This window comes from Musca vetustissima, unplaced genomic scaffold (genome assembly GCF_032173495.1).
Source record: "Musca vetustissima isolate MV318-11 ecotype Yass unplaced genomic scaffold, APGP_CSIRO_Mvet_v1 utg12726, whole genome shotgun sequence".
In the NCBI taxonomy this organism is placed as follows: Eukaryota; Metazoa; Arthropoda; class Insecta; order Diptera; family Muscidae; genus Musca; species Musca vetustissima.
The window spans coordinates 16956-30713 of record NW_026879485.1 but is presented as its reverse complement, the minus strand read 5'-3'; the positions used below and the strand labels follow the sequence as shown (position 1 = coordinate 30713).

The 13758-nt window shown below is 32.8% G+C and overlaps 1 protein-coding gene across 1 annotated transcript in view; it reads right to left on the bottom strand.

Annotated features, from left to right (window-relative positions):
- Positions 1–13442, bottom strand: part of LOC133324404 (hemicentin-1) — a gene marked incomplete at its 5' end in the record, with an annotated part of 177357 nt that extends 163915 nt beyond the window's left edge. Inside the window, one exon of the mRNA XM_061533244.1 lies at positions 13236–13442. Coding sequence (XP_061389228.1) covers positions 13236–13442 — 207 coding nt within the window. The remainder of the gene's footprint in view (positions 1–13235) is intronic.
- Positions 13443–13758: the final 316 nt, after the last annotated feature.

Genomic DNA, 13758 nt, shown 5'->3' with positions numbered 1-13758 from the left:
ACGACACCAAAATACCAAATTGCAGCAAATGCGGTTCAAAAACGCGCTCAAGACCCCCAAAATACCGAAAATTGGGGTACCCTTATATGGGGTCTATACGAATATATGGACCTATATTCAAACATTTTTGTGGGGAAATTTGGTACCTATTAAGAACTCAAAATACTAAATTGCAGCTAACTCGGCGGAAAAATACGTTCAAAACCACCAAAATACTGAAAAAAATAGGGTTATATGGCGACTACCCCAAAAAGGGGGCTAATATTAATAATTTTTGGTAGGGAGATTTGTTGGCATATACGACACCAAAATACCAAATTGCAGCAAATGCGGTTCAAAAACGCGCTCAAGACCCCCAAAATACCGAAAAATGGGGGTACCCTTATATGGGGGCTATACGAATATATGGACCTATATTCAAACATTTTTGTGGGGAAATTTGGTACCTATTAAGAACTCAAAATACTAAATTGCAGCTAACTCGGCGGAAAAATACGTTCAAAACCACCAAAATACTCCTACCGTTATATGGGGACTACCAGAAAAAGTGGACCTATATTAATAATTTTTTGTGGACACATTTAGTACCCAATAAGAACCCAATGTAGCAAATTTGAGCGAATTCGGTTGAAAATCACGCCCCAGAACCTCAAAATACCGAAAATTGGGGGGTACCCTTATATGGGAGCTATGCCTAAACGTGGACCGAGATATCCCATCTTCGAACTTGACCTGCCTGCAGACAAAAGACAACTTTATGCAAAATTTCAGCACCCTATCTCAATTCTTTCAGAAATGAATATTTCGATGTGTTACAAACGGAATGACAAAATTAATATACGCGCTCAAAAACCTCAAAATACCGAAAATTAGGCGTACCCTTATATGAGGGCCATCCGAAAAAATTGACCTATATTCATAATTTTTGTGGAGAGATTTGGTACCTATTGAGAACTCAAAATACTAAATTACAGCTAATTCGATGGAAAAATACGATCAAAACCCCCAAATACTTAAAATTAGGAGGTACTGTTATATGGGGACTACCAGAAAAAGTGGACATATCATATTATTACATATGTCCACTTTTTAATAATATAGCTCCCATAAACATTTTCGTCCGATTTTAAGTAAATGGTGCACCATACTGTCAATATTAGTCCGATTTAGACAATAATTGGCACAGAGTATTGAATTAGGTCTAGATTGGTGTGTGTCAAGTTTTGTTGAAATCGGTTCTGTTTTAGATATAGGTCCCATATATGGTATCGTCTGATTTTATGTAAATGGAGCACCATACTGCCAATATTGGTCCGATTGGGACAACATTTTGCACAGAGAACTGAATTAAGTCTAGATTGATGTATGCGAGGTTTTGTTGGAATCGGTTCTGATTTTCATATTGCTCCCATTTATAGTTTCGTCCGATTTTAGGTAAATGGTGCACCAAACTGAAATTGTTTGCCCAATTGGGACAAAATGTTGCACAGCGTACGGTATTTAGTCGAGATTGACATCTGTGAAGTTTTGTTGAAATCGGTCCAGATTTATGTATAGCACACATATATAGTTTCGTTCGTTTTTATGTAAATGGTGCACCAAACTCCCAATAATGGCCCGATTTAAACGAAATTTTGCACAGCGTACTGAATTCAGTCCAGTTTGACATCTATGAAGTTTTCCTTGAAATCGGTCCATATTGAGATTTTAGGTAAATGGTGCACCAAACTTCCAATATTTATGCTATTGACATGCAATTTTCTTATAGATTTCAGAATGTCATGTGTATGGTTTTTATTGGCTCAAATATCTATGTAGATCACATTTGTTCTTTACCCGATTCCATGTCAATGGTCATCCAAAGATGGTATGTCTCTTCTATCAGCAGGATATTGTACACATTATAATTTTTTGTTTGTACCCAAAGTGGTAAAGGGCATCATATAGTCGGCCCCGTTCGACTTTTGATCTTTCCTTACTGATTGTCTTTGAAAACATTCATCTTTCTGTGACATTTTTCCAAATTTTGCGCTAATTTTTGGTAGGGAGATTTGTTACCATATACGACACCAAAATACCAAATTGCAGCAAATGCGGTTCAAAATGCGCTCAAGACCCCCAAAATACCGAAAAATGGGGGTACCCTTATATGGGGGCTATACGAATATATGGACCTATATTCAAACATTTTTGTGGGGAAATTTGGTACCTATTAAGAAATCAAAATACTAAATTGCAGCTAACTCGGCGGAAAAATACGTTCAAAACCACCAAAATACTGAAAATTAGGAGGTACCGTTATATGGGGACTACCAGAAAAAGTGGACCTATATTAATAATTTTTTGTGGACACATTTAGTACCCAATAAGAACCCAATGTAGCATATTTGAGCGAATTTGGTTGAAAAATGCGTTCAAGAACCCCAAAATACCGAAAATTGAGGGGTACCGTTATATGGGGGGTACCAGAAAAAATTGATCTATATTTATAATTTTTAGTAGGGAGATTTGCTACTCAGTAAATACCAAATATCAGCGAATTCGGTTGAAAATCACGCCCCAGAACCTCAAAATACCGAAAATTGGGGGGTACCCTTATATGGGAGCTATGCCTAAACGTGGACCGAGATATCCCATCTTCGAACTTGACCTGCCTGCAGACAAAAGACAACTTTATGCAAAATTTCAGCACCCTATCTCAATTCTTTCAGAAGATAGCTTGATTACAACAGACGGACATGCCTAGATCGTCTTAAAATTTTACCCTGATCAAGAATATATATACTTTATAGGGTCCGAAATGAATATTTCGATGTGTTACAAACGGAATGACAAAATTAATATACGCGCTCAAAAACCTCAAAATACCGAAAATTAGGCGTACCCTTATATGGGGGCCATCCGAAAAAATTGACCTATATTCATAATTTCTGTGGAGAGATTTGGTACCTATTGAGAATTCAAAATACTAAATTACAGCTAATTCGATGGAAAAATACGATCAAAACCCCCAAAGTACTTAAAATTAGGAGGTACTGTTATATGGGGACTACCAGAAAAAGTGGACATATGTAATAATATAATAAAAAAAATAATAATATAGCTCCCATATACATTTTCGTCCGATTTTAAGTAAATGGTGCACCATACTGTCAATATTAGTCCGATTTAGACAATATTTGGCACAGAGTATTGAATTAGGTCTAGATTGATATGTGTCAAGTTTTGTTGAAATCGGTTCTGTTTTAGATATAGGTCGCATATATGGTATCGTCTGATTTTATGTAAATGGAGCACCATACTGCCAATATTGGTCCGATTGGGACAACATTTTGCACAGAGAACTGAATTAAGTCTAGATTGATATGTGTAAAGTTTTGTTGAAATCGGTTTAGTTTTAGAAATGGCTACCATATATATTTTCGTCCGATTTTATGTAAATAGAGCACCATACTGTCGATATTGGTCCGATTGATACAAAATTTTACACAGAATACTGAATTATGTCCAAATTGATGTATGCGAGGTTTTGTTGGAATCGGCTCTGATTTTGATATTGCTCCCATTTATAGTTTCGTCCGATTTTAGGTAAATGGTGCACCAAACTGAAATTGTTTGCCCAATTGGGACAAAATGTTGCACAGCGTACGGTATTTAGATTGACATGATAGAGATTGACATCTGTGAAGTTTTGTTGAAATCGGTCCAGATTTATGTATAGCACACATATATAGTTTCGTTCGTTTTTGTGTAAATGGTGCACCAAACTCCCAATAATGGTCCGATTTAAACGAAATTTTGCACAGCGTACTGAATTCAGTCCAGTTTGACATCTATGAAGTTTTCCTTGAAATCGGTCCATATTGAGATTTTAGGTAAATGGTGCACCAAACTTCCAATATTTATGCTATTGACATGCAATTTTCTTATAGATTTCAGAATGTCATGTGTATGGTTTTTATTGGCTCAAATATCTATGTAGATCACATTTGTAGAATTATCGGTATAGGTTCGCTTTTTGGAATGTTCCCTATATTTTTATTTCAAGTATCTATCAGTATACCTATGGTGGAGGGTATCGAAACTTAACGCTTTTTCACTTGCTAAAGTCGGGTGAGTGGCCCCACAGGCTCTATGTAGTTAAAAAAATAACCATCACTACTTCAAATATTGTTTTAGGGTTTACTTACTGTACTTTACCTTCAGCATCCAAACGTAAGCGTTAATCGTCTTCGATTCTTCTAATAAAGCCTTCAACAAAAAATCGATTTATCATATTTGCTCTAACAACACACACAATCTCCTCAAATCTTGTCCGTTTGGTTTTTTGATGCTTAAATTCTCACCAACCAAACAAATTTGTGGTATTCGCCGCCCAAACGATTCTTTGCCGTTGTTATTCTTTTACTCTAAGCATAGGAGAATTTGCATTTCCAAATATAAACTAACAACAATGATAACATATGTGACAGGTTGTTCTATTGCATTGATCGATTATTACTTGATAATGTGCAAGATCTATTAATAAGGTCACCAAGATAGCAATCGAAATCGGAAAACAGCTGTTTTTTCTCAAGTCTAATGTCAAAAATTTCGACATTGTTTACGTTCTCATAATGGAAGTCAATTCACAATAATGCATTTTGACAGGAAACTTGAGAGGTATCGATAATCAGCTGGTCTCCCTTGGTGACCTTATTTATAGGCCATGATAATGTGCATGATAATGGCCATGATAATGTGCATGGCCTATAAATAAGGTCACCAAGGGAGACCAGCTGATTATCGATACCTCTCAAGTTTCCTGTCAAAATGCAATATTGTGAATTGACTTCCATTATGAGAACGTAAACAATGTCGAAATTTTTGACATTAGACTTGAGAAAAAACAGCTGTTTTCCGATTTCGATTGCTATCTTGGTGACCTTATTAATAGATCTTGATAATGTACATTGCCAAATTGCAATAACAAAACACTTGTATTCCCTACTCCTTTTTCCATCGCCATCTTGCCAACTAAAACAAATGTCAACAATTTCCCAGTGGGAAAATTGAGAACGTATTAGTCCTGATTTATATTAGGCGAGTTTACTTGCGGCAATTTTTATCGTTCTCTTTTGAACTTGCTCCATGCGTCTATACAAGGCAATTCGGTTTCCAAAAATTTTTTTATTTGTTGTTTTTTCACATTTAAATATATATAAAATGTCAACAAATACAAAATACATAAAACGAATTGCCAGAAAATTGTCGGTACGAGCAATTTTTTTCATTTCTATACCCCTTGCCCCTCTCTCCTACAAACAAAGACTTGCCGCAAGTAAACTCGCCTAATCTAAATTTAGACTTACATTGAGAATCGATTTAGTAATACATTATAATCATCATATTAACAAAAAATTAAATTATTAAAGACCTTATTCTGGATACGTAATATAATATATCTCACAGGTAATGAGAGGATAATTTCAATTGACTAAAAATACATACTAATTACTTACTCGTTTCCCAAATGATACGACAAGGTAATGAAATATTTCATTTTTTCTTGATTTTTATTTTTGAGTATAGATTTGTTAGTTTTGTCTGTATCGTGCATCAATAAAGACATAATTTTGTTGAAGTCGGTGGAAAATTATTAGCCAAAAGAATAAAAAACGTTGCGCAAATGAACAAAGAAAATAATAAAAATTGTGAAATTAATAATTCTTAACATAACTGTAATAAAACTGGCAGCATTCCAATACATAATGAGTCTGATCTTCAAAAAGTGTTAGTAATAAAATCATTCTTATTTCTATATTTTTATTTTTGGAACAATTTTTTCAGATAGCAATGGAAATATTTATATTGCCTGGGCTAAAATATCCTGCGAATACGTTTAATTAATTAATTTAATTTTAATTATAAAATATAAAAATAAAAAACAAATAATTTTATTTAAAACAAATAAATTACTTAATGATATAAGAATAAATTCTTATATTATTAAGGACCTGAAGAATAATATATTATCACTCATCGATTACATTATTTATTATATGGATAGTATAGGGGAATATATTACTTTCGTTGGACATGCTGCGTGTTACGGATAATGCATGCTGTAATCAACAAATTATAGTGGCTGTGCATTAGCATCGATTACTTTTTCCCAATAGTCGAGACCAACAATCTCTGTTGGTCGTTTGTTGTGTAACATTACGCATAGACATTTCTCAGCTAGCGTCACTTGTGTTTTACAGTAGTGCCGAGCAACAAAAATTGTGAATTTTCGAACATTCATTTCATAAATTGCTGTTTGATTTTCATTGATATTTTTGGAAAAATTCACCCTACATTCGGCAGCAATTGCACACCATAGCAGCATAATGAGTGCTTGTAAAAATTATTGTTTTTTTTTATATTTCTCGATTGTTGTTATTGGTTTCCAACAAGGCCATTGAAATATACTGATTTCTTGTAGAATTTTTGGATTCACTATATCGCTTACACTTGGCGATATAGTGCATATTCTGAAAAAAAACTAGGTCAAATATACGGAATAATATTTCTCCTGCTATTCCTCCTTGCAAATATTCTGCTTCTGAATACTTAAAATTCTGTCACAACCAAAAGATACAACAATTATTGATAGATTTATTATCTTGGTCCACATTCTGGGATCTGTTCACCATACTATTTGTAAATAATTAAAACATTGAAAGTCACTGCCACCGGTGAGGCTCGTGAAAGTGTTTTTTTTTTTTTTTTTTTTATTTCCAACCACCAATTTTAGTTACCCTTTAGCGCAGAAAGTTTTGTCGGACACGTGCGACAATAAACCAATAATGGTAAATTGTCATCTCAAAATTTCTTTGAAATTCAATTTAATAGAAATTAAAACTATTTCTGCTCTTAAAACTATCCAAATAATAATAGACGGACATTGGCACAATATACCTTGTCTGATGAAGATGGCATGGATGTAACCCATGAAAGCAACATCATGGAAGAACCAACTCTCCCTCCTAGAGAAGTTCAACATTTATTAGAAAATGACTGTCTCTTCAAGTGGACTTTATTATAAAGAGGAATAAGAAGAGCACAATCTCACTCCGTTCTCTGTAATCGACGTGAATACCAAATACTCCATACTTGATGCAGGGTACACAGTTCAATTTGAGAGACGAAATTTCAATCCGTCTTATTTACGAAGTATTAGCTCAATAAAGTTATAATCACTGCAACAGACAACCGGCTTGCTTGTGTAGTGCAAATAGACCCCACACAACTGACTGCCCTCTCACTAAAAATGGTATGGTATCTGCATTGTCCAGATGCTTTAACTGTAAAAAGTTAGGTAAAGAGAGAACCGATCACACTGCGAACTATGTGAAAAAACTTCGAAATTAGAGAGGAAGCTACAACGAGATCATCGCAGAGAACCAGCGTTACCGTTGTGCGACTAAAGTGGCAATTTGACCCTTTTTTGACGCCGAGTGACTTTTTATGTCCCTTTTTGAAAAATCCTCTTTTGTGTCACTTTTTGAAATATTTTCAATTTGTTAATACTCGAAATTATTTTACGTGTTTTCAACAATATTGTTCTTTGTTTCGTCGGTAATTTATATCGACATTTTTGTCTGCCAGTGGAAGCACAGTGACTTTTTGTTCAGATTGTAAGATATTTGTCAACTTACGACAATTCGTACGATTAATCTTTTAATTTCATCATCTGTCTGCAGAGATGGGTGCGTGTGTATTGCATTCCGTTGCACACACAGTTCGACTTCACGTTTGTTTGGTACACAACAAAACAAAAACGAAGCTATGGATACGTAAATAATTTTCACATTCAAAGAAATTATTACATATATTAATGTTTATACCCTTTAGATTCGTCATAAGAAAGAAGAAATTGACGGACGAGGAATTACCTAGCTTCAGTCGGCAGACCCTGGAAAGGAGTTAACATAAAATATTACAAACAAACTCAGAATCAGACTCCACTCTGGATTCCGAACTAGAGGAAGATGATAGCGAATATTCAAAAGAGTCTGCAAAAAGACAAAAGATTTGCCGAAAATATTTCAAGGAATGGGAGATTCAGTACAATTGGTCTTGCTTAACCCAATTGTACTGATTCTCCTAAACTCGATTCCAAACGGGTGATTTGCATTATATGCAAGCAACTTTTAATAAACCAAAAGAACCATCTTGACCGCCTTGGAAACATATTGACAATTCTAAAAAAAATCTGAAAAGGCTAATATACAGTTGAATGACTTTTTGCCACAGCGGGATACACCCTTTCGACAAATTTAGATGTCGCCGAAATTAAGTTAGTTTTATGAATGATAAGTGTCAATCATTCATTCAAGTCGGTGGACAACTTGGCAAAGTTTAATGCAACTACTTATCCAGATTCCAATATAGCTAAGTCGGTATGTATCATTGTATGTCAAAACCATTTCACAAGCTAATGAAATATTGTATTTTATAGGTATCTTGCAACCGCACTAAATCGAAAGAAATAACGAAGTTCTTGGGAAAGGAGGTCATCATGCAATGATAGTGAAGCTGCAGAAGCAAAAAATTTAACTTAATCATTGACGAAACGACTGACGTTTCAACTGAAAAATGTCTGGTTATAGTGAGACTTTTTCACATGGGCAAAGACAAAGCCGCAGACCACTTTTTTAGATTGGTGCCGACAATAGATGGATCCGCCCGAACCATAAGTGACACCGTCCTCGAGACATTAGGTAATGAAAATATAATATTACAATGCCTCCACTATGGTAGGAAGAAAATCTGGTGTATCGATCCTATTAAACAAATAAATTCCCCATTTATTCCACATTGGTTGTGTTTGCCACTCCGTAAATTTAATGAAAAAACCAGACGACGCACAGTGGGTTAGAATACCCTGTTTCCTTGGATTAATTAAAAAGTAAAATTTTAAGTATCGTTAAAAATTTTTGCACACTGGTAAAGTATATAAAATTCTACATCACTTGTCGTTGAAATAAATGTCAAAAGTTGACTGGTGTTTTTGTAGTGAAACTTCAAAGTCAAACTTCACAGAAATTTTTGTGCCAAAAAAGGCTGAAAAAAGTGAAAACGTTCCCGTTGCAAATTTTATTTATTTTAAAAAGTATTGTAAAAGATAAACATTTTTCAATGGAACCATGAAGTTTAGGTTATTTTGCAAATACTTTGTTAACATTTGAGTATGAAATTGTGTTTGGAAGTGATTAAGATTTAGTTATTTATATTGAAAATACCAAAAAAAAATATTTTTATATTTTAAATGGATAAATAGTTATTATTCGTCCACATTCGTGTCATAATTTTTGGTTTATATTAAAGAGAACATAAATCTGTGTTATATTGCAAAATTGTACGCTGCCCTTTTGTGCCTTTTAGAAGCTATGCTTTGTTTAATGCAAGTGTTGCAGCAATCAAATTAGCTGAAAGTCACACTGATCTCGCGACTGGTGCTGTTGTTGTGTGTTGTGTTTTCTTGTTTTTCATGTTATTTTTTCTAATTATTTTATTGTTGTTATTTTTGTTTCTTTTAATAATATTCTTTGATACAATAATATTTTGTTTTTGTTTATTTTAATAATATTCAACAAATAGTGACAAATAGTGATTGTGTTGTGCAGTTTCAAGCAGTCGGGTAAAAGGGTTCTTTATTAGCATTTTTTATAGATACAAGTTCGAACGCTGTTTTTTATAATCGTCGAAGCTTATGATGAATTCGAGCGCTCAAACAATGAATGACAAGATGACATTTTTAGATAAAGAAATCCAAAAAACGCACCAAAACGCAAAAAAAATCTGCCGAAATAACAAAAATATATGTTAATTTAATAAAATGGCACGTGTCGGTTATAGCTGTATCCAGTGGCCATGAGATTAATAATGAAGAATTCCAAATATATGCACACAATACACGACGACTTTTTGTTGAAACGTATCCTTGGTATAATATGCCTACCACTTTGCACAAGTTTTTTATTCACGGACCCGAAATTGTGTCAAATGCCCTTTTACATATTGAGCAATTATCAGAAGTTGGTGATGCTGCGGACAGAGATGGCCTGTCAGAAACAGTGACGTAAATGACATACATACATTTCCGACGTATAATACATACGTCAGAAACATCGGAAACCCACTCAAAACCATTATGTTTTTTATAAAATAGCTATTTACATTTATCGATTTTGAAATAACGTATGCTTTACTCAAATTCAGATCGAATATCAAAATTTTTTTCTTAAAAAAGTTCAGAATTTTTTATCAGTTCTAGTAATGAATAGCCAGATATACAGTAAAAATAATATATGTTATGAAAATGAATGTATATGGTGATAATATTGAAATAAATGACGTTTACTACATTTTATACAGGTATATGACGTTTTCGACGTTTTCACCTTTTTGACAGTCGAAAACCTGAAAATTCGTCATACGGACCATCCCTGGATGCGGATGATGACGACGTGGATGATTAACTTTAAGATGTATAAAATTCAATGTTTAAGTTCTCATATTGTACTCTTTGCACTATATACCTACGCCGATATTTGGCATTACTTAATAAAATTATACTCAAATATACTTAGAAAACATTTTTTTAAATTTAATTTTAATGGTATTAACTGAAAAATAAAGAAAAATTATTCGAACATAGCTTCCCTGATTTGATCCAAGAAAACATGGTACTCTAACCCACTGTGCGACGTGGAAAATTTACCAAAAAAAAAATATTTTTAATTTTTGTAATACCTCCAAAAGACAGAAAGACAGACAGAAAACATATTTGATATTCCAGAACATAATCTGTTACGACTTAGTGGTACCAGATGGTTTACGATTCTACTTGCAACATATGTTGCAAGTAGAATCGTAGAGCAATGGACCGTCTTACAACATTACTTCATACGGACTCAATTTGAAGAAAAATGTGCAAAAACTTTAGAGAAGATAGAAGCAATCCAAAAGGGTTTATCTGTTACAAACAAACTGTATTTAAAGTTCTTAGTTTACATTCTAAGTATTATGAACAATATGAATAAACAATTCCAAAGTGAATCATGCCAAATTATTTACCTGATTAACAAAGGTCATTATACTACAAATTTTTAAACAATTTAGTACAAAGGAATACTTACTACTCACGGAATTAGGATATGTAGACTATAAAAATGCGATTAATATCAAAGATATTACCAGTATATATAGGGCATGAAGGCGAAGAAACAATATGAACTGAAGGGATCTCAGAAACAGAAATATTAAATTTTTACCAACAACTGTGTGATGAAATTCTGTGCAGAATAGATAAAAAATTAGAGTCTGATAGCTTTAAGGTTCTTAGATCCTACATTCATAAAATCTAGTGAAGACATAAATAACTATGTTCAGCCATATATTCATGAGTCATTCATCATGAGAGATTCATAAATGAATTTAAATTGTAGAATGCAAGGCGATGGACAAATCATACGAATATTTTTTTGATGTAAAAGACGTAGAAGCTTTTTGGTTGAAAATAGGCAACACTAAAAACAGTTTGAATGAGCCTTTGTTTAAAAACTTATACGACTTTGTAGCATATATTTAGCTTGTGCTGAGCGCATATTTTCAAAGCTGGCATTAATGAATTTGCTGGACAAAGAGTTGGAAGATGTATAAGTATAGAAACGAAGTTTCGAAAAAATAAATCTTAAATCATTTTTTATCTGTAAACAGTATATACTATGTGCATTATAATGAATTGTTGTTTAGTTTTATGTATATTTTCAGTGTATTTTTATGAACTTTTGTTTTTGTTCGTTTTTGTATCGATTTTTAATGTTTTAATTGAACAAAATTGATTTTAAAAAATATGCGACATTTTCTAAAAAAGACACTTTTTGTGCCACTTTTTGAAATTTCCCAACGGTAACGCTGCAGAGAACCACAAATGTACTTGTAACTCAACACAAATTATGTCTATGTTAAAATGTACATATGACATCAAATAAATTAAGATTATGTAGAATAATGCATTGGAATGGTAATGTTATGTCGAACTACACTATTTTACAAGAAGTAAAACTTATGCTTGAAACACATAACATGTAAGTAGCATCGATTAATGAGATCTTTTTTAACGACAACCATAAACATTATTTTAAAAACTTCTATGCATACCGCAATGACAGAACCGGTACCAGGGGTGGAGGAGTCACTCTCATTGTGCAAATAACAAATACAAATACTTTTGGCATATAAAATTTGTCTATTGAAATCTCAATAAACAGAAGTGTCGGTTTAACGACTGCTTATTCTCCAAGATTTACTTCTTATTTCCAAAGATATATAAAAGCATTAACTCCATATAAAAAGGAATATATTCTCCTCGATGATACTTCCTCTTTTTAGAGGATAATCATATATTCAACTATAAAATGTACAGTGGCGAGCAAAAGCAAATACATGTTTGTATATTTGACACTTTTTGCGTCATAAAAATAAAAGTTAAAAAATCAAATTCAAAAATGTTGATGGTTTTTTGTACCTAACAAAACAACCTAAATGTAAGCACTTAACTCTTAAATTTCTAAGAAAAAAGTAAGGAAAACAAAATTAACTCCTATGTACTCACTTTTGCACGTATGCATTTTATGAATAATTTGAAGAAAAGGAATGCAAAAACACCTTTTTTAAATCTTTTTGGTTTTTATTAGTTATTTTTTAAGAAAATATAAGTTTTACATTATTTAATTCTCGTTTACTAAAAGCATTGTGGAAATTTTTGAACAAAAATAAAATCATTTAAAATAGACGAAAAACGGTCAACTGGTGTCATCCTTTTAGACATTGAAAAAGGTAAAACTTGTAAGACGATTTAGACATGTCCGTCCGTCCGTTGCAAACTCGCTATTTTCTGAAGGAATTGAGATAGGGTACTGACATTTCCCAGAAGATTGTCTTTTGCCGAAGATGGGCTATATGCATCCACGTTTTTATTAGGCAGATTGGTACCTATCTCCCTAATAAAAATCATCAATATCGGTCCACTTTTTTGGGTAGCCCCCAAATATCCGGAGGATTTTGGACGTGGGGTGTAAGGCATAAAAATAAGTTTTATGTTTAATACATAATAATTGTAATATAGTTTTATATAATATACTTATAATACTTACAATTATATCGATTTGAACCACAGTCTCTAATATACTTATAATACTTACAATTCATATCAATTTGTACCACAGTCTCTACAGGAGTGGCGCGCGGATGATTACTTGCTCTGCAACTGATATGTGATTTTAAGTCGGATCGTCCCAGGGGACCCAGGGATATCTCACTCTCAACATAGTGTCCACTGGAAATATATTTATTTTGCGACAGTAATTTGATGTCATCTCGCAGCCAGGTTATTTCTGGAATTGGTTTACCTAAAACAAATAGCATATAATTATTAGCGTATATTAGTTATAAATTACAATGTAGTCTAAGAATTTTCAAAACAAAATCTGTATACTCTGTGTCTCAATGTGATACAGCGTAATATGTCCTATTTGTTACATGTTAAATTAAACCAGAAAACGCCAAGGATGTTTTTTTTTCTTCAAAATCAAATTTTTCATTTTAAATTATATTCTTAATAATTTTTTCCTCAGTACATTTTTTTAATTTATTTTTACCGAAAAGAACTTTATATAATTTTTTCCTTATTATCTATTTATATCTCTATACAAACATAAACATATC